This window comes from Scyliorhinus torazame, chromosome 3 (assembly GCF_047496885.1).
Source record: "Scyliorhinus torazame isolate Kashiwa2021f chromosome 3, sScyTor2.1, whole genome shotgun sequence".
NCBI classification, from domain to species: Eukaryota; Metazoa; Chordata; class Chondrichthyes; order Carcharhiniformes; family Scyliorhinidae; genus Scyliorhinus; species Scyliorhinus torazame.
Genome location: NC_092709.1, coordinates 221,696,758 through 221,721,815, shown reverse-complemented (window position 1 = coordinate 221,721,815; position 25,058 = coordinate 221,696,758). Strand labels below are relative to the sequence as shown.

The 25,058-nt window shown below is 47.7% G+C and overlaps 1 protein-coding gene across 3 annotated transcripts in view; it reads right to left on the bottom strand.

The window, feature by feature from the left end:
* Positions 1 to 14,369: 14,369 nt before the first annotated feature.
* The window catches only part of LOC140408951 (melatonin receptor type 1A), a 136,100-nt gene continuing 125,411 nt past the window's right edge, over positions 14,370 to 25,058 (bottom strand). For all 3 annotated transcript variants that reach the window (XM_072496901.1, XM_072496903.1, XM_072496902.1), the window contains exon 2: positions 14,370 to 17,299. In XM_072496901.1, the coding sequence (XP_072353002.1) occupies positions 16,431 to 17,299 (869 nt within the window). In that variant the 3' untranslated portion in view covers positions 14,370 to 16,430. The remainder of the gene's footprint in view (positions 17,300 to 25,058) is intronic.

Genomic DNA, 25,058 nt, shown 5'->3' with positions numbered 1-25,058 from the left:
GTGGGATGCCGTGACGAGCAAAGGTCTCCTTGCAGACACGGATGACCGCCGATGATGTGATGTTGTGCAGGCGTACGACCTTTGGGTATTTCGAAAAATAGTCTACAATCAGAACATAGTCCCTGCTGAGCGCATGGAACAGGTCAACGCCGACCTTAGACCAAGGGGACATGATCAACTCATGGGCTGTAGGGTCTCACGTGGTTGGGCCGGCTGGAATCGCTGACAGGTGGGGCAGTTGGGCACTGTGTTGGCGATGTCTTCATTGATGCCGGGCCAGTACACAGCCTCTCGGGCCCTCCGTCGGCACTTCTCCACGCCAAGATGGCCCTCGTGTAGCTGTTCCAAATCGAGCTGGCGCATGCTGTGTGGGATCACAATGCGGTCCAGCTTCAGGAGGACACCATCGACTACTGCCAGATCGTCTCTGATATTGTAGAACTGGACCTGTCTAGTTGAATTTGCCAGAATCCTTTCGAGGCATCAAGTTTGGTGAAGATGCTGGCCCGAGCCATCTCGCACGTGATCTTCTCGCGCTTGGGGATAGGGTAATGCTCCCTCATTATGTTGCGATTCAGATCCTTTGGGTCAATGCAGATCCGGAGCTCGCCGGAAGGCTTCTTTACGCACACCATGGAACTGACCCAGTCGGTTGGTTCCGTCACTCTGGAGAGCACTCCTTGGTCCTGGAGGTCCTGCAGCTGCTGCTTGAGGCGGTCCTTGAGGGGTGCTGGGACTCTGCGAGGTGCATGAACCACAGGCGTGGCGTCTTGTTTGAGCAGGATTTTGTAAGTGTATGGAAGCGTGCCCATGCCTTCGAAAACGTTGCGGTGCTGGTCGATGATGGCATTGAGTTGCGCCCTGAAGTCCGCATCCTGGAAGGCAGACGTGTCCTCTGGAGAGAGAGAGTGTACTCGTTAAAAGAGGTTTAGGAATTTGCATGCCTGTGCGCCTAGCAGAGAGTTCTTTGAGGAGCCCACGATCTCGAAGGGAAGGATGGCTTTTTGCGAGTTGTGCGTCACTTCGAGTTGGCATGAACCGGTAGCAGGAATGATGTTGCCATTGTAGTCCACTAGTTGGCAGGTCGACGGAAGAATGGTTGGTTTAACCCCAAGGGTCTGAATGTCTGACCACGCTAGGAGATTAGCGAAAGCACCAGTGTCCAGGCAAAATCGTATCTAGGATCGGTTGACTGTCAGGGTGGCACACCACTCGTCGTCTGGATCAATGCTGAGCGCCGACAGCGGCTCGTGGTTTTGATTCGGGGCAGCCTGTTCTTTGTTATAACAGCGACTCGAAAAGGCTCCCTCGGGTCCTCGGTGTCACTGATCTGCGGGAAGTCGGAATCGGACTCGGTGAACATGGGTTGAATTGCTCGAACGTGCCTGCGAGGCCGGCTGAAGTGATGCGAAGTGGCAGGCTGAGCTGCTCGACAGCAGGCAGCATAGTGGCCAAGTCTGCTACATCGTAGGCATTGTTGCGATTTTGCAGGACATTGCCGCTTTAAATGGGCGGAGCCATAGTTGCCGCACGTCGTGACGTCAGCACGCTCGTTGCGCCACCGCGCATGCGCGGTGTAGTCCTGCATGGTGCGTGCCTGCACATCACGTTCCTCCACGTCACCGTCCCCTCGTTTGGCGCATAGAAGCGCGGGAGGCTTCGAAATGCGCGCGAAATGGCCGCCCTCATCCAGGCTGCAGCCTTGGAAGTGTTCAATTGTTTGGACCCGTTCCGCCTCGTGAGGACTTTGACGCGCCGTTTCAGCCGCCTGTATGTGGGAGTACCGGCTGGGGGCATTTTCATGCAGGACACAGGTCTTGATGGCAGTCGCTAGGGTCGGTTGCTTAATTCTGAGGAGCTGCTGACGCAGGGGGTCCGACAGAACACCAAATACGATCTGGTCGCTATCATGCAGTTGGAGGTGGGCCCGTAGCCGCAGGACTGCACAAGGATGAGGAGGTGTGTTAAAAAGGATTGGAAAGGCTCGTCCTTACCCTGCAAGCGCTGCTGGAACAGGTATCTTTCAAAGCTTTCATTGACCTCTATGCTGAAGTGGGTATCGAATTTGAGGAGAACCGTCTTGTACTTTGTCTTGTCCTTGTCATCTGCGAATGTGAGGGAGTTGAAGATGTGGATGGCGTGTTGCCCGGCCGTGGAGAGGAGCAGAGCAATCTTCCTGGTGTCCGAGGCGTTCTCCCTGTCCGTGGCTTCGAGGAAGAGCTGGAAGCGCTGTTTAAAAATCTTCCAATTGACCCCAAGATTGCCGGCGATGAGGAGCGGCGGCGGGTTGATGTTCTCCATACTTCAGGATGCCGGAATGCTGATTAGTTGCAGGTGGGTCTCAGAAGTGCTAGTATGCAACCACTCCTTGTACCATGATGTGTTGGGTGTTCTGGATCACAAACAGGTCACCAACACTGGAAGTGGTGCAACTCTATTTTATTATATGGTTAACTATATTAACATACTTGAACTGTGGGTAAATGCAATACCAGCTTTTACTGTTGACCCTTGCCTAGTCCAAACCAGGTGATGCACTCAGCACATGGTGAATGTCTGTGATGCAGGCTGTGAGCTCTGTGCTCCGAGCTGGCTGCTACTAGAATGAGCGGGAACTCTCCTGTCCCCTGTCTTTATAGTGCGTGTGCTCTCACTGCTGATTGGCTGCGGTGTTGTGTATGCTGATTGGTCTCACTGCATGTCCATCAGTGTGTGTGTGTGTGTCTGCACCATAATATGCTGGTGTATATTATGACAGAAGCAATTAAAAAATAACTGCTACACTAGTTTTCTTGGGTTTACAATACTGAAGTGCTAACATGTCCATAACCAAAGTCAGTAACTTTCTAGAACAGATGGAAATTACTTTTGATAATTTAAGATTCTGTTCCTCAAAGAGTGAATAGTATAGCTAAGGAGTTGGAGTTTCGCCCAAAAGCCGGGAAACCTGGACCTTTCGAACCCGTGGCCGGACAACTGGATTGCAAACCTGGAGATGTTGCAACAGGGAGCCTAGCTTCAGTGAAATCACAGCTAACACAGAAACTGCCAGAGCTAATATTCAATCTATGGAAAGAGAAAGAGGGAAAATACAAGTAAAGTGAGAAAGAAGAGGAGAGAGGGGAAGAAAGAAAAGCAGAAAGAAAGAGAAAAAACAGAGAGTGAGAAAAGGGAGAAGGTGCAAGCTTTCCAAAGGGAGGTGAGGATGCTTGAATGGCATAGCTACAGGTTACACTGTGTACACTGAAGGCATACCCTACCGAGTTACTGAGGCTTACCAATTATATCCCTGAGTTTGATGACGAAGAGGTGGTAGCCTTTTGAGACAGTAGCTCAGCAAGTAAGGTGGCCAGTAGAAAGCTGTACCCTGCTGTTGCAAAGCAAGCTCACCAGCAAGGTTCATAAAGCTTACTTCCTGATGAGTGTTTGGCAAAATATGAATTGGCAAAGAAAGCTACTTTAAGTGCATAATAATTGCTGGAGGCATACCATCGGAAATTCTGTATCCTGGGAAAATAGCAGGGCCAGAAGTACATTGAACTTGACCGATTTAAGCAGCACATGTTTGATAGATGGATATCAGTGCTTAAGGTTGAGGTCACATATGAAAACCTTGAGAAATAATGCTCCTCAAAGAGTTCAAAAATTCACTCCTTCTCCTTATAGAAATGCAAAGAGAGGAACAGGAATTAGCAAGGGACAGGCAGACAATGGCCTTGGCTGATCATAATGAGCTTGACCTCATTCCAAAGGAAACCCTGCACTGATCACACCAATAATCTGAAAGGATAGGTGGGAGAGTGATAGGAAGCTGAGCACCCATGGGAGAGAAGCGATGGCTGGATACAGAGGGGCCCTTCCTCAAACGGGAAAGGATGATATTAAGAAAAGTAGTGAGGCTCGGAAGCTTGTGTGTTTCTATCGCTATAAGGCTGGACAATTTTGTGCTGATTGCTGGATGTTACGGGGAACGTCTGTGGGATTTATTGGGGCATAGAGGACCTGTGTAATGAGTAGCAGGCAGATAACATAGCAGAGCAGGCTGTGGTTCTGACCACAGCAGCAAATCGCTGTAAACATGCCTCGATAAGTTTGGGTGAGTTCAGCAAAGTTCCTGAGGGTTAAAAAGATTTTGTGTCAGAAGGAACGATCCACATGGTCCCCAGAGTGAGGTGAGTAAGCCCGTAGTCATACTAAGGGATAGTGGGGTCAACCAATCTGCTGCTCAGAAAGAGAATGCAGTACAGGCCAATGTTCTGGCAAAGTGTATCAATGGTGAGTACATGCCCATATTTTTATAGTAAGAAGTCTTACAACACAAGGTTAAAGTCCAACAGGTTTATTTTGAATCACTAGACTCACATTCAAAGTATCATCTTGCATCTTTGACTTTGTCTATATATGTGTTTCTGGAACACACCTCTTCATTCACCTGAGGAAGGAGCTGCGCTCCGAAAGCTAGTGATTTGAAACAAACCTGTTGGAATTTAACCTGGTGTTGTAAGACTTCTTACTGTGCCCACCCTAATCCAACGCCAGCAGCATGGTAGCACAGTGGCTAGCACAGTTGCTTCACAGCTCCAGGATCCCAGGTTCGATTCCCGGCTTGGGTCACTGTCTGTGTGGAGTCTGCACATTCTCCCCGTGTCTGTGTGGGTTTCCTCCGGGTGCTCCGGTACAGTCCAAAGATGTGCAGATTAGGTGGGTTGGCCATGATAAATTACCCTTAGTGTCCAAAAAAGGGTCAGATGGGGTTACAGGGATAGGGTGGAGGCGTGGGCTTAAGTAAAGTGCTCTTTCCAAGAGGCGGTGCAGACTTGATAGGCCAAATGGCCTCCTTCTGCAGTGTAAAGTCTATGATTCTATGATATGATCTCCACATCATATTTTTATACCAGGTGCACCTGGAGTGTAAACCCTTTCAGGACCAGTGACCCACCTCACAGAATTGGGTGGGAGATCGTCAAGGTTTGTTTTTATTCGCCCACATCAAGTGGCTCAGTTGATTGCCACTGGCAAAATGGAATGCGAAGTGAAGACTTCAGGCTCACCCACCATTTTGCCAGCCCACCTCTCTCCCAGCCCATCATGAATGGGCAGGAAAAATTCAGAATATTGATTTCAACACACTTGAATATTAGGTGTGCAACATAACAGGCAATAAAAGCCATTCCTGTATTTTGCATTCATGCCAAAATTTTATTCCACTCGCCTCCCCATAAATCTTTAGGGCGGGATTTACCGGCTGTTCGCGGTGGCCGGAAATTCGGTTCCCAAGCTGGAGCACGGATTTCCTGGCAATGTGGGGTGCTGTCACTGGGACATCCTGTTGACAATGGCGAGGTCGGTAGATCTCGCTGGCAGCCGCCAGTCATCGAAAAACACGTGGCGGGGTGGTTGCTAAATCCTGCCCTTAATGTCACCAATCCTCCGGTAAATGCCAGACTTCTTTTAATAATTGTATCATGTGAAAGTCCCTTTAAGAATAGTGTGTTTTATCAAATGGCTGCAGTGATGTCATTGAGTGGGTGGAGCTGGAATGTGATTCTGCTTTTTACTTTCGCTTTGAGCTGGAAGCTCTTTTTGGCTCTGTATTTTAGTTTCACTTTCAGTTGGTGAGCTGCATTCAAACCAAGCAGATGTATACTGGTCTCTCTCTGTATCTTAAACAAAGTGTTTGGATCACTTGATAATTTAAAAGTCGTAACTGCTCTCTGTAGAGAATGCAAACCTACTCTCTTTGTTAAAAAGTGTTTTGGCTCATGGATGTTGTTACGAAAGTTACTAAGGGTTACCTATAGAGTACTGTATCTTTTGGGGGGATTTTCAGTGTTGGTAGTTGATAAGATGTTTACTGTGGGTTTATAAAATGTTAACTGAATTCATAGAATAAACATTGTTTTGTTTTTTAAAATACTTTTGCTCTCTGTTGCATCACACCTGTAAAGTGGGCCCTTGTGGTCCCCATAACCAAAATCTATTAAAAGCTGTGGGTCAGGTGAACTCCATGATATACTTTGGTGTTCTCTGAACCCTGGCTCATAACAAATGAAATAATTCTGTAAAATAATACTGTGAATATATTACTGTTATAGGGCATCACCTTTATTGTGTAAATAACACTGAAATATCTAAATAATCAGCACAACTTTATTTATTTTCTGTAATAGCAAGAACATGCTGTCATCATCTGTTTTGGTAGTTTTTGAATTAATATCTATGGTATTTGAGGAAATGGAAGTCATGATAAATGCGTCATAATCCATTTGTGAATGCATGATATTGGTTGCACAAGAGGACAATATTTATTATAACCAGAAATTAATTACTTTTAATTGATGAAAATAGAGTTTAAATTATTTTCAGATTTAGGGAAAATCTGAATCAGATTTTCTGATCAAAGAACTCAAAATTAGATGCAACCTTTATTCTAAAACTTGGTTTTAGTTCAACAATTTTCATATGTAAAGGAGGTGTGTGAGGGGGAGTTTCCAAACTACTCCAAGAATTAGGCCCCTGAAAGAGTCCACTCGAATGTGTGCATGTGACAGGTCCCCAATCATTTGGGAGGCAAAGTAATCAATCTCATTACTTTATGCTGTCAGACTTGGAGCTACAAATCTTTAATTGCTGATTTCTCTTCAGCCTGGGAAAAGACTTGGGCAACAGACAACAACAGTTGGTTTATAGGGCTAGTGGATATTAATCCAGTAAAGTGGCTTGGTGCTGCTTTAGCTTTCTGAGAGCCTATAAGATGAGCTTCTCCAAAGCGTCCTTACACATGCTAGCCGTTGGTCACAAACATGCTCATGAAGAAAATCCTGCAGTTTGGGATAGAATCAACATTGTTCAATTTGGTGATGGTGGGTCACTTCAGAAAAGGCCAATCAGAATTTTGGCCCCATTCTGTTTTCATATAAGTTCCATTCAACAGATACCACAAACTGTTGAGAGTAGGTAGGCTGGACAATTCTTGAAAATAATACTTACATGAACATTGAACAATGTTGATTCTATCCCAAACTGCAGGATTTAGATATTAATATTAGATATTAGAGTAGGTAGGCTGGACAATTCTTGAAAATAATACTTACATGAACATTGTTACCACAAGTACAAATAAGATACTCAGGGATTTGAAGCATAAGGGACAAGAAATTGGGCTCTTCTCTTGGGCACCACAATTTCCCTTAGATTTTCAAAATGTCACCTGCAGTATACACCTACTCGTTCAGTAGATCTTACCGGATTTTATATTGGTGCAGGTGTGGCACAGTGAATATCCACCAGCAGAGCAGGCAGATCAGTCAGCTCCAGCCCATTTGGAGCCTTCCTCTATGCAGATTCTACCCTTAATCTATCCTCTAAGATAGGCAATGTCAGAGTCTGAGATGCGAGTATGAAATCAAGTGACAGGGCTATTTATTCATCAGCACTCCCTTGCTGTGTCCCCACTGCCTCGCTAGGTGTACCTCTTGGGCACCTAAAAAGAAAAAGGCACATGGGTCAGGCTGTAGTGTAGGGAAGACATGTGAAACAAGAGGTGCATGCTTACATCACCTACAGCGTGGAAATCAGAACAGAGTGTGGGATGAGGTGCAAGTAGGATGAGAAGGCAGATTAGGTGTGAGGATACTGTTGACTTCAATGGCTTCAACCCTGCCCCTGATCTCAGCAATGGCCATCATAACAATGCCAAGCACTGTCTCATCCCTCAGGGCTAGGATATGCCTGCATCATCTACATCCAATTTTATTGGTTCGATTGTATGGCCTTGTCTCACCCAACTCGGTGACGCGACAAAACCGTTAAATCTCGCGAGAGGCCACTCACGAAATTTACGACGCTAGGGACGTAATCTGGATCTCATCCTCACTGGGTGGAATTCAGATTTGCATATTTAAATGAGCAGTTAGCTTCACTTAAATATGACCGCACCGGAGTATCCCAAGGCTCGCGGTTGAATGTCCACCCCTGGGAGACCTTGCTGTGGCACTCTGCTATTCGTGTCAAAAATGGGACCATGTTTTGTTTTGTTAAATTGCGCTCTATCTTTCACAGGATGTAAGAATTGCTGCCTAGACCAGTATTTATTGCTCACCCTAATTGTCCTTGAAAATGGTGGTGAGCTGCCTTCTTGAACCACTGCAATCCATGTGGTGTATGTAAACTCACAGTGCTGTGAGGGAGTGCCAGGATTTTGACTCATTGACAATGGAGGAATGACCATGGGCGTCATTCTCCGACCCCCCGCCGGGTCGGAGAATGGCCGTTGGCCGCCGTGAATCCCGCCCCCGCCGAAGTCTCCGGTACCGGAGATTGGGCGGGGGCGGGAATCGGGCCGCGCCGGTTGGCGGGACCCCTCGCTCAATTCTCCGGCCCGGATGGGCCGAAGTCCCGCCCAGAAATTGCCTGTCCCGCCGGCGTAAATCAAACCTGGTATTTACCGGCGGGACCAGGCGGCGTGGGCGGGCTCCGGGGTCCTGGGGGGGGACGCGGGGCGATCTGACCCCAGGGGGTGCCCCCACGGTGGCCTGGCCCGCGATCGGGGCCCACCGATCCGCGGGCGGGCTTGTGCCGTGGGGGCACTCTTTCCCTTCCGCCTCCGCTACGGCCTCCACCATGACGGAGGTGGAAGGGACTCTCCCAACTGCGCATGAAACTGTCGGCGCCCGCTGACGCTCCCGCGCATGCGCGGGAAACTGTCAGCGGCCGCTGACGCTCCCACGCATGCGCCGCATTTCCGCGCCAGCTGGAGGGGCAACAAACGCCATTTCCGCCAGCTGGCGGGGCGGAAATCCCTCCGACGTCGGCCTAGCCCCTCAATGTTGGGGCTAGGCCGCCAAAGATGCGGAGCATTCCGCACCTTTGGGCCGGCGCGATGCCCGTCTGATTGGCGCCGTTTTTGGCGCCAGTCGGCGGACATCGCGCCGTTGGTGGAGAATTTCGCCCCATATATTTCCAAGTCAGAATGGTGAGTGACTTGAGGGGAGCTTGCAGGTGGTGATGTTCCCATGTATCTGCTGCTCTTGTCCTTCTAGGTGATAGACATGTGCTGTCTAAGGAGCCTTTCTGAGTTCCTGCAGTGTTGTTATAGATGAAAATGAAATGAAATGAAAACCGCTTATTGTCACAAGTAGGCTTCAAATGAAGTTACTGTGAAAAGCCCCTCGTCGCCACATTCCGGCGCCTGTTCGGGGAGGCTGGTACAGGAATTGAACCGTGCAGCTGGCCTGCCTTGGTCTGCTTTAAAAGCCAGTGATTTAGCCCTGTGCTAAACCAGCCCCAGGTACAAGCTGCTGTAACTGTGGTGGAGGGAGTGGATGTTGAAGATGGGAATGAAGTGTCAATCAAACAAGTTGCTTCGGCCTAGAGACGGGCTTCTTGAGTGCTGTTGGAACTGCACTCACCCAGGCAAGTGGAGGGAATTCCATCACACTCTGGACTTGTGCCTTGTCGATGGTGGACAGGCTTTGGGGAGTCAAGATTTCATGCCACAGAATTTCATTGGTGATTTCATGCCACAGAATTCCTAGCTTCTGACCTGCTCTTGTAGCCACCGTATTTATATGGCTAGTCCAGTTTAGTTTCTGGTCAACGATAACCCATAGAATATTGATAGTGGGGGATTTAATGATCATTCAGTTGTCAAATGAGGAGCGGTTGAGGACTCTGGATCTGTACCCATTGGATTTTAGAAGGATGAGGGGGGATTTTATTGAAACTTACAGGACACTGTGAGGCATGGATAGATTGGACATGGAGAGGATGTTTCCATTAGTATGAAAAAAATAGAACCAGAGAGCACAACCTCAGAATGATGGGACGGTCCTTTAAAACAGAGATAAGGAGGAATTTCTTCAGCCAGAGGGTGGTGAATCTGTGGAACTCTTTGCCGCAGAAGGCTGTGGAGGCCAAGTCTCTGAGTGTTTTTAAGACAGAGATAGATAGGTTCCTGATTAAAAGGGGATCAGGGATTATGGGGAGAAGGCAGGAGAATGGGGATGAGAAAAATATCAGCCATGATTGAATGGCGGAGCAGACTCGATGGGCCGAGTGTCCTAATTCTGCACCTATGTCTTGGTCTTATGGTCTTACAATGCCGTTGATTGTGCAGAGTGAATGTTACTTGACATTTAGCAACCCAAGCTTCAATATTTTCCAAGTCTTGCAGCATATGGGTAAGGACTATTTCAGTACCTGAAGAGTCAAGAATGGTGCTGAAATTTGTGTAATCGTCAGTGATCATCCCCGCTTCTGATTACACGATGAAGGGAAGGTCTTTGATCAAGCTGCTGAAGATAATTGGATATATGACACTAACCTGAGGAACTCCTGCAGTGATATCCTGAAACTGAGATCATTGACCTCCAACCACCACAACCAATCTCCTTTGTGCCAGGGATGACTCAAACCAGTGGACAGTTTTCCCTTTGATTCCCATAGACTCCAATTTTGCTTGGGTTCCTTGATTCCATACTCGGCTAAACGTTGCCTTCATGTTAAGGGCAGTCACTCTCACCTCACCGATTGAGTTCAGCTCTTTTGTCCACTGTGCAGTGGTCACTCCTATGTAAACTGTCATGGACAGATGCATCTGTGACATGTAGGTTGGTGAAGATTAGATAAAGTAGGTTTTTTCCTCTAGTTGGCTCCTTCATCACCTGCTGCAGTCCCATTTTAGCAGCGATGTCCTTTAGGACTCAGCCAGCTCAGTCAATAGTGGTGGCCTTGCCACTTTATCCAAGTGGTATTCAACATGAAACAGTACTCATTTTTTAGTTGATGGGTGGTGGCCGTGCACGTGTGTTGAGGTGTGGGAGGGGTGTTGGTGGGGGGGGGGGGGGGGGGGGCGGTGGAGATGGGGAGGGATAGATGGTATCAACAGAGATTTCCTTGCCCATCTTTGGTCTGATGCCACGAGACGTCATGCGGTCCGGAGACAATGTTGACAGCTCCAGAGAAATTCCCTCTTACTTTATATCACTGTGCCATCATCTTTCGTGGTGCTGGTTATGGTGGTGTCTGGGACATTATCTACAAGGTATGATTCCATGAGTATGACTATGTCAGATTATCGCTTGGAGAGTCTATGGGGCATCTCTCCCAATTTTAGCACAACTCGCTGATGTTAGCAAGGAGGGCTTTGCAGGGTCAAAAGGACTGGCTTTGCCAATGTCACTTCAGATGCCCAAGTCAATGCCAGGTGGTCCTTCCAAATTCATTCCTATTTGACTTTGCTATCGCAATTGCTTGCTAGGCTATTTCAGAGGGCATTCAAGAGCTAATCACATCACTCTGGGTCTGGAATCACATGTAGGCCAGACCAGATAAGGATAACAGATTTCATTCCCGAAAGGGCAATATTGAACCCTGGGGATGCTTTTGCTAACACTGTTGGGGAGGTTTTAAACTAATGTGGCAGGGAGGTGGGAACCAGATTAGGAAGTTAGAGGTCAGTAAAGAGGCAGCAACTAAAGCCAGTAAGGTATTAGATAATAAACTCAATGTGACTAAGGGGAAGAGTAGACACGAAAGAGATAATGAACGCAAAGGGACAGGTGGTCTGAGGTGCACTTGTTTCAATGCGAGAAGTGTAGCAGGTAAGGCAGATGAACTTAGGGCTTGGATTAGTACCTGGGAATATAATGTTATTGGTATTACTGAGACTTGGTTGGGGGCAAGACTGGCAACTAAATATCCCAGGGCATAGATGCTTCAGGAGGGATAGAGAGGGAGGTAAAAAGGGTGGAGGAGTTGGATTACTGGGCAGAGATGATATCACAGCTGTGATTAAGGAGGGCACGATGGAGGATTCGAGCACTGATGCAATATGGGTAGAGCTAAGAAATAGGAAGGGTGCAGTAACATTGTTGGGACTTTACTACAGGTCTCCCAAAAGCGAGCGTCAAGTAGAGGTACAAATATGTAGACAGATTATAGAAAAATGTAGGAGCAATAGGGTGGTCGTGATGGGAGATTTTAACTTCCCCAACATTGAATGGGACTCATGTAGTGTTGGAGGCGTAGATGGAGCAGAATTTGTAAGGAGCATCCAGGAGAGTTTTTTAGAGCAGTATGTAAATAGTCCAACTCGGGAAGGGGCCATACTGGACCTGGTATTGGGGAATGATCCCGGCCAGGTGGTTGAAGTTTCAGTCGGTGATTACTTTGGGAATAGCGATCACAATTCTGTAAGTTTTAGAATACCCATGGACAAAGACGAGAATGGTCCGAAAGGAAGAGTGCTAAATTGGGGAAAGGCCAAGTATAACAAAATTCGGCAGGAGCTAGGGAATGTGGATTGGGAGCAGCTGTTTAAGGGTAAATCCACATTTGAAATGTGGGAGTCTTTTCAGGAAAGGTTGATTAGAGTGCAGGACAGACATGTCTCTGTGAAAATGAGGGATAGAAATGGCAAGATTAGGGAACCATGGATGACGGGTGGAATTGTGAGACTAGCTAAGATGAAAAAGGAAGCATACATAAGATCTAGGCGACTTAAAACTGATGAAACTTTGGAGGAATATTGGGAAAGTAGGACAAATCTCAAACGTGCAATAAAGAGGGCTAAAAGGGGTCATGAAATATCTTTGGCTAACAGGGTTAAGGAAAATCCCAAATCCTTTTATTCGTATATAAGGAGCAAGAGGCTAACTAGAGAAAGGATTGGCCCACTCAAAGACAAAAGAGGGAGTTTATGCATGGAGTCAGAGGAAATGGGTGAGATTCTTAATGAGTACTTTGCATCGGTATTCATCAAGGAGTGGGACATGACGGATGTTGAGGCTCGGGATGAATGTTTAAATACTCTAGGCCAAGTCGGCATAAGGAAGGGGGAAGTTTTGGGTATTCTAAAAGGCATTAAGGTGGACAAGTCCCCAGGTCCGGATGGAACTATCCCAGGTTACTGAGGGAAGCGAGGGACGAAATAACTGGGGCCTTAACAGATATCTTTGCAGCATCCTTGAGCACGGGCGAGGTCCAAGAGGACTGGAGAATTGCTAATGGTGTCCCTTTGTTTAAGAAGGGTAGCAGGGATAATCCAGGGAATTATAGAACTGTGAGCTTGACGTCAGTGGTAGGCAACCTGTTGGAGAAGATACTGAGGGATAGGATCTATTCACATTTGGAAGAAAATAGACTTATCAGTGATAGGCAGCATGGTTTTGTGCAGGGAAGGTCATGTCTTACAAACCTAATAGAATTCTTTGAGGAAGTGACAAAGTTAATTGATGAGGGAAGGGCTGTAGATGTCATATACATGGACTTCAGTAAGGCGTTTGATAAAGTTTCCCATGGCAGGTTGATGGAAAAAGTGAAGTCATATGGGGTTCAGGGTGTACTAGCTAGATGGATAAAGAACTGGCTGGGCAACAGTAGACAGAGAGTAGTGGTGGAAAGGAGTGTCTCAAAATGGAGAAAGGTGACTAGTGGTGTTCCACAGGGATCCGTGCTCGGACCACTGTTGTTTGTGATATACATAAATGATCTGGAAGAAGGTATAGGTGGTCTGATTAGCAAGTTTGCAGATGATACTAAGATTGGTGGAGTTGTAAATAGCGAGGAGGACTGTCAGAGAATACAGCAAAATATTGATAGATTGGAGAGTTGGGCAGAGAAATGGCAGATGGAGTTCAATCCAGGCAAATGCGAGGTGATGCATTTGAGATTCAAGAGCGGACTATACGGTCAATGGAAGAGTCCTGGGGAAAATTGATGTACAGAGAGATCTGGGAGTTCAGGTCCATTGTACCCTAAAGGTGGCAATGCAGGGCGATAGAGTGGTTAAGAAGGCATACAGCATGCTTGCCTTCATCGGACGAGGTATTGCGTACAAGAGTTGGCAGGTCATGTTACAGTTGTGTAGGACTTTGGTTAGGCCACATTTGGAATACTGCGTGCAGTTCTGGTCGCCACATTACCAGAAGGATGTGGATGCTTTAGAGAGGGTGCAGAGGAGGTTCACCAGGATGTTGCTTAGTATGGAGGGTGCTAGCTATGAAGAAAGGTTGAGTAGATTAGGATTGTTTTCGTTGGAAAGACGGAGGTTGAAGGGGGACCTGATTGAGGTCTACAAAATTATGAGAGGTATGGACAGGATGGATAGCAACAAGCTTTTTCCAAGAGTGGGGGTGTCAATTACAAGGGGTCACGATTTCAAGGTGAGAGGGGAAAGTTTAAGGGAGATGTGCGTGGAACGTTTTTTATGCAGAGGGTGGTGGGTGGAACGCTTTGCCAGCGGAGGTGGTAGAGGCGGGCACGATAGCATCATTTAAGATCCATCTAGACAGATATATGAACGGGCGAGGAACAGAGGGAAGTAGATCCTTGGAAAATAGAAGACAGGTTTAGATAAAGGATCTGGATCGGCGCAGGCTGGGAGGGCCGAAGGGCCTGTTCCTGTGCTGTAATTTTCTTTGTTCTGTTTAACCAGATGAGATATTATGACAATGATCAATGTTTTCATCATCACCATTACTGAGATTAGCTTTTAATTCCTGATTTATTATTTGAATTTAAATTCCACCAGCTGCCATGATGGAAATTGAAGCTGTGTCCCCAGAGTATGAGCCTGGTCCAATTCTAGCCAATGATACTACCAGTATGCCACCTCCCCATGTCTCATGAACTAATTTAAAAAGTGCCTGTCATGGTTGAATAGCTGGCAATATGCATCACCTGTGAAACATGGGCTTGAGGATTGCTGCAATGCTCAGTGCTTAAGGGTGAGATGAGAAATGTGAATGCTAAATGTGAGACCAGATTGATAGAGATTGCTGGTCAGTGAATGATGAGGGTGTGGTGATTCGAGCAGTGGCCAAGGCTACAGTTGGTAGGACAGGGTTCTTCAGCCCCATTCACTGATCTTGATCAGATCTATGCGGATTCCTGCAGCACTGCACTCAAGTCCGCGGGAGTTGAATCTTATCATTCACCTCCCATAGCTATCCGCTGCATTTTGACTGTGTCATAGAGTCATTGAGGTTTACAGCATGGAAACAGTTTCTGGAGGGTCTCCTTCCCTGTGTACATATAGGACATCTCCCCCTCTCTATCTCCTCCACCAAGATCTCCATGTTGGCATTTGAAAACATTGCAGTCCACTCTCATCCCTGTTGTGCCATTCTTCATTCCTTCCCAGATCAACTTCTGTTCCAGCCACAATACGCCCACTTTTTCAGAGTTACTGGCTAGCTTTAAGCATTACACACCACCTTTAAGTCATGCCAGCTACTCGTGATAATGGCCCCCTATTTATGAATCCAGCCAAATAGCAATGTGTTAGTGCTGGCTGGATGCAGAGGTCATTCAAATGAACAGGCAGCATGGAGTTGGTCTGCTGGTACGAGTTAATCACACAGTGCAATCCCTGAGCCAATTTAGATCCCAAAGGGTAATGTGCCAATCTGGCACACTATGGTCATGAGCCTGCCAATTGATCAATTAGCAATATAATTAACCTCATAATTGATTACGTTTACCACAATTACTATATATAAAATATGTTGGTCTGTTAGCCATTCACATTTATGCATTCTTGACTTTCAAAATCAGTTACATTACATAACATTTCATATAGCTTTAACAATACATTGAAGCCAAAACTATCATATCAAACACTAAAAGCACTGTTGGTAAAACTATATTCATCTTTGTATATAAGGACTGCATGCATCCTATCCAAGTTAATGTAGAATTCTCACTACATGCTTGGCAATTCACTTTTTAATGATTTTTCAAATACTGCATATTTTGCTCATTAAGTGTCATTGGTCATTTTTCAATTCAGTAGAAGTTAAATTGGTAAACATGCTAAAATGTTTTCTTCAATCACTTTCTGGTGTGATTTTCTTTTCAAATATAGGTTTGAATTTGATTGTGCATTTCAAAATCTGTACTATTTACAACACTTTTGCCATTCTTATTTTCAAATATCCTTTAAGCCTACTTTGCAAATATTATTTTTATAAAACTATGGAATATATATGGCAGTCAAAATATGATTTCAGCTCAGTATAATCTCCAATCTCACATACCCTGTAAGGCCACTTCAATTCACAGATGTTTAAAAACTAAGTTAAGCGTAGTTAGGCTCAAACATTTATTTTTTAGTCATGAAGTTTCCTCTTCCCATTTCTATTACTACAGAATTTATCAATTATTTAAAAATAAACATTATTTTTCCATAATTATTTCAGTGTGGCTATGAATATAATCAAATGAAATCTACTGCTCTCTTAAGTATCAATCATTGATGTGTAATTGATTTTTAGAGTTCCCTCTGTTCTCTGTAAAATAACGTATGTAATAAATGCAAACATAGGTTTAACAATTTTGACTACATATTATGCTTTCCATCGATTCTATATAATGTGCTTTTTGTTCAAGCTTCATTAACTGGCACGTGGAGTGAATGCATAAACCATTCAGACAGAATCTACCTTCACTTGATTATTGTTAGTCATTAAAGGAGAAGGTTTACTCTTATTTCTGTCAAGCACATCATTAGAGCTCTCTGGAAAGAAAATCCTTGCGGTGCACAGAGAGATTATAATTCTCTTGTACTCTCTCCTGAAATTTTGGTTCAGTAGTCCGTAGATAATAGCGTTAAGGCAGCTGTTGAAATATGCCATGAAGTAACTGGCTACAAATAGCCATTCTGGGATCCTTGGGGCAATTGCATCTGGGTTGACAGCCACAGCAAGACCAATAAAATTAAGGGGCGCCCAACACACAGCAAAGAGCACAAAGACCACAAACATTGTCACAAAGTTCCGCAAGTCGTGAGGTTTCAGCTTGAGTTTCATGTCTGGCTTCACACGTCTTCTGACCTGGATGACAAGGACCCAAATTCTCAAGTAGCAAAAGGTGACAATGGCAATGGGGAGGATAAAATGAAAAAACACCACCGAGACAGTGTAGGCAGAGCTTACAGATTGCACAAACGTACAAGAGTAAACTCTCGGGTCATATTGCAAAGATCCCACAAACAGATTTGGGACGATTGCTATAAACGTCAGGGTCCAGATGAGGATTACAAAGCACAGGGAGTTCTTGTCACTGTAGAGCTTGTCGTACTTCAGACTGTGACAGATGTAGCAATATCGATTGATGGCAATGCCAGTGATATTGAAAATTGATCCGATCACACTCAGCCCCATCAGGAAACCACTGATTTGACAATGCATGTAGCCCAGGTTCCAGCCGTTGTGAAATATAGATGTCAAGACCATTGGGTATGGATAGATCACTACTATTAGGTCTGCAATGGCCAGGCTGACAACAAATATATTTCCTGTTTAAGCAAGGAAAGAGAAAAAGAGATAATTATGTATAAATATAGATATATATACATGTATATATAGATCCATAAAATAATATTCATTTATAAGGCAAACAATTATTTAGATTTGGATTTGGATTTGGATTTGTTTATTGTCATGTGTACCGAGGTACAGTGAAAAGTATTTTTGTGCAAGCAGCTCAACAGATCATTAAGTACATGAAAAGAAAAGAAAAGAAAATACATAATAGGGAGAAAATACATAATAATTATATATTTATAATTGCACAAATCAGGTACTACTTGTGAAAATTCATTTAAAACATTAATTGTGAATTACATTACACCATAAAACAGGAATACACAGAAAAAAATGAATTTATTTAAAAAATGATTTTGGTGGCCAGTTTCCAGATAACTGACAGAAAGGTACTTGGATTTCAGGACAGGACTACTTGCAACATCATACAATACATGAACAGGAGTTCTCAGAAAATCAGGCCATCTACCCACTCTGGCCTGTTCAGTCTTTCAATCTGATGATGGCTGACGTGTATCTCATCATTATTTTTTCCACTTTTGCTTCATATTTTCTGATAGGTTGAGATAATGAAATCATTCAATGTCAGCCTTGAAATTTCAACTGAACCTTTATTCATATTGTTTTGTTCTGGCTGGGGAGGCATAGTTCCACATAGCCTGTTTTTTGTACAAAAGATAATGGCATTCTGGTTTCACTCCTGATTAGCTGATCTATTATTATCAGAACATAATAAGTAGGTGCAATGTGATTGGCCAAATTGCTACGTCAACTCCACTGTCCTTCCATACCTCTTGAATGCCTTAGTGTTCAAAAATCTATCTCAGTCTTGAATATACTTACTGATTGAGCTCTCACAGCCTGCTGAGGTAGAGAATTCCAAAGGTTCATAAACCCCTGAGTGAAGGAATTTATCTCCACCTCATTCCTGAATGGCCAATCCATTATCCTTAATCTATGCTGCCTAGTTTTAGACTCTCCAGCCTTGGGAAGCAACCTCTCAGCATCCACTCTGTTGAAGCCTTTAAGAATTTGAATCATTTCAGTGAAATTGATTAGAGAACAATGACAGGCAGACGAAGGGGCAAGGGTAGGCTGCCATGTGTGCAATGAACCACTGAGATTTAGACATTAGCCTTAGTGCTCTGAACTCTCCAATCTGGTCAAGTTGTCAACTTTTGGGTTGGACATTCTGTATTTTGTGAGCATTGCTTGGAGTTGTCTAAAATGTAAGTCAGATGACAGTAGGATCATCTCCTGATGTGATCTCCTAATGTATCCCTCAGTAAATCCTGATAAGCACTTGTGTTACTTGAGGGTCTTAAAAAGGGGTGTTTGAATTTCTTTTTGCAATGTGGAGGTGTACTCAATTTCCCAACCTATATTTTCCTCTCACCCCCGGTGTCTGTTTCCCCACCCTCTGTTTATCCATTATTCCCTGTCCTGTGGTTCCCCATCCTCAGTTTTTACACTTCCCTGCCCCCTGATTCCGCTTCTCCATCCCATTTTCTCTCAGCTTTGGTTGTCCATTCTCAGTTTCCTCAGTTTCCCTGCACTCAGCTTTATCACTTCCCTTTTCTCTATTTCCCTGTCCTTGGATTCCCGGCCTTTAGATTCCCCTCTGCCCCGCCATCTGACTCCCTGCTGCCATCAGTCTGATCCCCAATCTACCTGAGCATAGTAATAAGTCTTACAACACCAGGTTAAAGTCCAACAGGTTTGTTTTGAATCACTAGCTTTCGAAACAAACCTGTTGGACTTTAACCTGGTGTTGTTAGACTTCTTACTGTGCCCAGCCCAGTCCAACGCTGGCATCTCCACATCACTCCTGATCATAGGCAGCCTTCTAGTTCTTGAAACATTTCAAACAACAACTGCTGGTCCAAAATCCCAAGCAAGAATATTCAATTACAGTGGGCACCCTTGTCTGGTAAAAGCAATATTTGCAAAAGTCATGTGATCAAATGCCACATGACGAAACATCACACGGTTGGATGTCATGTGGTTAGATTATCATGTGATCATGCCTCCTGCCAGAAATAAAAATGGAGAATGCTGGGAATAGTCAGCAGGCCTGACAGCATCTATGGTGAGAAATCAAGTTAACGGGCGCGTTTACCGGCCGCGCCCACGCCGGAATCAAGACAGGACATGGCCGGTAGGTCCCGTGAGAGGCCGCTACCTGGATTCCAATGGTTGTTATGCCCCACGAGAGATAATGAGATCTCGCGAGACGTTATGACCTGGATCCCGCACACAATGGGCGCGATCCAGACTTGCATACGTAAGTCAGCTGAACAGCTCACTAACTTTGCCGATGCCTGACCTAACCGGCCACCAGGATCTACCGACCTCACCGAAGAGACCCCAGTTGGGTGCTGTTTAGCACAGGTTATCACAAGCAGGGGCCAGGCTGAACGGCACTTGTGTGGGGGTTCTTTCAGACCATTGGAGGCCCCCGGGTGATCAGCCTCTGGGCAGAGTGCCATCTGGGCACCATGGCATTGCCAGCCTGGCACTGCCACTTGGCAGTGTCAAGGTGACCAGATAGTATTTTACTCATGATCGGGATCGGACCCGGAGGTATCCTGCCCTTATGAGGTGAGGTGCAGGGGGGGTGACTCGAGGACTCCCCAACGGGTGAATTGGGGAGTTGTGTGGGTTTGGGGGTTGCGTCGGGGGTCAAAGGCTCGAGGCGGAGCTCCTTATTGCAGGAAATGTGACTGAGTGTGGCCTCGGTGGCGCATTCCCCATTGAGGCCAAAACAAAATAACAGAGTGCCGTTCAATAGCGGGGTGGTTCCCACTGCTCCAAGCGTCGGGAACGACTCCCTAATCCCGCCCAGAAAGTGGCTCTGGTTTTTTTTGTCAGATCATGCCCTGCCTTTCAGGACTAAATGTCATAGACCTGAAAAGTAAACTTGGTTTCTCTCTCAACAGGCAGGATTCTCCGGTCCACCAGCCACGTTTTCCTGGGCGGTGCACCCTCGTCGGTAATGGGATTCTCCGTTCCTGCAGCTGGCCAATGGGATTTCCCATTGTGGCCACCCCACGCCGTTGGGAAACACGTTGGGCGTGGGTGCACTGACAGCGTAGCGGAGGATCCCACCGACGGAGAGCTCCGCCCTTTATTTTTATATTTCAGATTCCCAGCATCCGCAGTATTTTGGTTTGGCCTCCACCCTGAGTTGGCAACCTTAAACTGAGACCAGATCTGACTTCTCATATAAAAGACGCAATGGGCTTTTGAGAAGTAGAGCAGGTGAGTTTCCCCAGTGTCCTAACAGAAATCTCTCATCCAAAAACGGAGAAAAACAGATTATTTGGTCATTATTTCCTTGCTGCCTAATCAGGGGTGAAGTCCATCCGCGTGCAGGAATAGGAGGTGGTGCCGACCATGCGTGTCACCCAGGCCAACACCGCATGGGTGGCGTCCGCTGTGGAGACATTGGGGGGCGAGGGTTATGGCATGTCCAAGGCCTGGGCATTCTGTGCAGGCGCAGGCCATGGGCCAGGACAGGTTTGCCGCCTCACAGGCACCATGTGCCAGAGACACCTGGAAATTGAAGCGCCGCATCTGAGCATGGCCCAGTCACGGCAGGCCACAGCTGAGAACGTCAGCGGCATTTCCCAGGCGCTGGCCAACATGGCACAGACGCAGAGGGAGGTGGGCCAGTCCCAGAGGGAGATGGCGCACTCATGGCTGATGTGACACAGACTCAGAATGTGGTGGGACAGTTACAATGCGATGTTGCATAGTCCCAAATGGAGATGGTCTACTCCCTGTGCTCCATGGCCGCAAGCATGCAGACGCTGTTCGAGACCAGAGTGGGTCTCCAAGACTGGCAGCACCAGGTGGCATATGAGCCTCAAGGCATGGCTCCGCTTGCACCCCCGTCCCATGGAGTAGCCCGAGGGCCAATTGGGCACCTCGAGGGAGGAGGAGGTGATGGGGTCCGTGCCGGTGACTCCCGCAGCACTTCGGACCCCCCTCCCCACCTCCTGTCCCTGGTTCATATGGTGGGCAGTGGGCAGAACAGGGTAGCACCAAACCACCTGGGACACCCGAGCAGCAGCCGGACCCATATAAGCCCAAAATACACTCACCAAAGGGGACCCAGGTCACAGGGCAGGAATCACAGCAAACCGCCTCCATTTTCTGCTGTACTGTCTGAGGAACCACCAGGATGTAGCGTTAGGGCTTGTAAGGCCAGTTAAGTTGGCACGGGTGCAGTGCACAGTTTCGTTATAGGGGCTAGGGCACAAATCTGTAAACACGTTGTCACATTAAACACCTATTCACACTGTTACAACCTGTCTCGGTGCTTTGTCAGGTGGGTATGAGGGCTGAATTGGTGTGGGCTGGGAAGAAAGGGTGGGCAGGGAGGGAATGGGCGGCCGCCCCCCCCCCCCCAGTCGGTGAACCTGGAGGCTATCAGAGCATCCCGTGCACATTAGCCCTGGCGTACACATCGTGTGGCCTCCCATGACTGTCTGGGCTCCATGGGCTGCTCATCCTTGCCTTCAGTGCATCCTCCTCACTGGGCGAGGCCTGCCATTCAACGTGCTCCTCCAGCACATCGCCCCGCTTCTGCACAAAGTTGTGGAGGGCGCAGCAGGCCGCCACAATGCGGGCGACCCACTCAGCACTCTCCAGGAGGGCTTCTCCAGAGTGGTCCAGGCTGGACCACATCTTCAGGAGGCCGAAGTACCGTTCGATCACTGAGCTGGTTGCTGTATGGGCGTCGTTGTAGCGGGTTTCTGCATCGGTTTTTGGCCTCCAGATAGGTGTCATCAGCCACGAGTGCAGTGGATGGCCCCTGTCACCCAGGAGCCAACACCCATCTCGAACATGTTAGGAATCGTCAAGTGTATCAGAATGAAGGTGTTGTGCACACTTCCCGGGTTTTGGGAGCAGACATGTATGCCCGGTCTGGTAGGACCTCAAATGAAGGCCAGGCCGGTACACACAAGGCCTCATGCAGCGGCTTCTTGCACCTCCTCTTCCTTAGCCTTAGAGCAGCCAGCTCTCCATCCTGGGCAGCAGCCATATGTTCCGCTGGGGCATGCTCCACTGCTGCCGCTACCTCCTCCTCGAGCAGCTCCAGCTGGTACAGCCTCAGAGCATCCCCCAGGACTGCGGAGACCAGCAGGAAGGCCACCACAGCCGGTTGAATTCCAATGTCATTTGTCTGCAGGGGGTGAAAGGCTGACATGTTAGCATGGTGCGTACCCCCGTGCCCAACCAGGTCCAATGGGCTACATGGTGGCCCTGGTGCACTGCAGACTCCGCCCTCGCATGTCCACCCCGCCCAAATCCACACCACTGGCTCCGTCTGTGCTTGGCACCATGGGCCTCTGGCCCTGGCGTCCATCCCTGCTGCCAGGGGTACCATCGGTTGCCGCTGCCCTTGCCAGCGTTACACTCAGTGGCCCCTGCCCGGCGCCCTCGTAGTGGCTATTGTGGATGTTGCCCTTGGGTGGTCCACCTGATGCCCCGCCAGTGAGTGGCGGCCGAGTGGGGGAACATGGCGGAGGGTGGGGTGCAGGGGTGGGCATGTGGGGGCATCCATATGGCCAGTGTCACTCTGCAGACCAGGGACCAAGGTAGGTGGTCAGTGTGGTGTGCAACAAGATTGGCTGCCTTGCAGGCCGCGGCAATGGCAGTCTGTGCTTGGACACTGATGCACGATCAATTGCACAAAGACTAAAGTTGGGTACAACTGTGGCCTTTATTACAGTCAGATGCGTGGCCTCCTGCTGCAGCTGGCGAAATGGCAGGACACTGGAGGTCATGCATATTTATACAGTTCTCCCTGGGCGGAGCCAGCCGGCAGGAGCTACCGGCGAACCTGTAGTGCAGGTCCTACCTTACATCTCATATTACAGTGGTTCACCACAGACACCGTCCCAGTTCCATGGGGGGTCACCACAGCCACATGGCCTGTTCCCCCGTCACCTCCTCCCTGCCCTGGCAGGGGCCTCCCACCCCAACCATCCCAACCAGTGACCGGCCCGGCAGCCATGGTCGCCCCTCTCTGTGTCCTGCCTCCTCTCTCTTCCTCATCAGCCACGACACCGGTTTCACAATTTTTAAAACCACAAGTGAACCGGCCCATCAGAGGAGGAGAAACGTGGAGGCCCAGCAGAATACTGGGTCGGGCCCACTAATGATATGCAAATAGTGTTTACTGTTCGTGCATTCCGGAACACATTGACGCCGCTGTCGAGGTGACGGAGAATTGTGATTTGGCGTCAAATCGAGGCCTGTCGTGATTTTAGCGTTGGAACCTTTTCTCCACCCAATCACGTTTTGCGATTTTGGATTCTGCCAACAGAGAATCCCGCCCAAGAAATGTATTTGCTGAAGCAGTTGAGAAATTTGTAATTCTCCACCCCAGAGAGCTGTGGGGCTGGATTCTCCGGTCACCAAACGCAACCGGACAGAGAATCAAAGTTTCCGACCTAATCGGGGGCGGCGAGCTTTCGCGATGCTCCGCCCCGTCCAAAGCGGCATACTCTGCCACATATCGATGGCCTCAGGACATTGCCTGAGGTCCGCCCCCGACCGGCCGAGTTCCCGTCGACGTGTGCCTCTCATAGTCTCATCCGTCGGGAACTCGCCGTGGCTGCGCGGACTCAGTCCAGCGCCGCCACAGTCGGGTGAGGGCCGATCCGCGGGCAGGGGGGACTTCATCAGGGACTGGGGGCAATGTGGGGGGCTGGTCCAGGCCGTGCGAGCCGGCCGAAGGGAGGGACTATTTCACGGGCTGGGTCCATGAGCGGCCGCCGCCATGTTGCACAGCGTGGGTGCTGCCGGCCGCTGGCATGCGTATGCGCGGCCACGGACCCAGCAAATCTCCGGCCCGTATCGGCAGCGAGACCCGGGTGCTCTACGCTGCCTTCCTGCTCGCCCTCAGCAAAACGGGGAATTGGTGGCTGTTTTACGCCATTTTCTTCTGGTGTAAAACGCCACAGTTCCACCGCTGACGTAGGGACATAGCCCCAGAATCGGAGAACCCAGCCCCCAGATGCTCAGTGTTGTGAATGGTCAAGACTGGGCTGGATTCTGCTTTCCTGAGTCTAAGTGCTGACACTAATGGAGGATCCGTGGAGTTCGACGTCAGAAAAATCGGCGCCAAACCTGCACCGATTCCACTGCCGGTGAGGGCCTAGCACCGGCGCTGCGTGGAACACCAGCTGAACACACAAAAAGCGGTGCGTGAATTGCCGGGTCCGTGATGGACGCTCGTAGGGCTGACAAGCTGCAGCCCCGCCCAGTAACTCTCTCGACACTAAGAGAATCAAGGGAAATGGAGGTCGAACAAGGAGGCGGAGATGAGGTGATCTTATGGAGTGGCAAAGCAGGCTGAATGAATGGCTTACTCCTGCTCCTATTTTATATATGTTCATGCTCTTACGAATTATCTAAGGAAGATAATAAAAGAGATCTAATCAAAACTGGTCGACTTCTATTTGATCTTCACAGTGAAAGGTGTATCAGGTTTCAGTTTGATCTACTTTTGGAAACAACTGTCCAATCGTGAAAACAAAAAGCACCGAATACTTGGATTTTTACAACAGCTTTTGCAATCTCAGGACATCCGACTGCATTTTACAGCCAATGAAGTACTTTTTCAAGTTTAATCACAGTTGTATTGTAGGTAACATGGCAGCAGATTTGTGTCCATGTTCCTACAAACAGCAAAGTGGCACTGACCTGATAATCTGC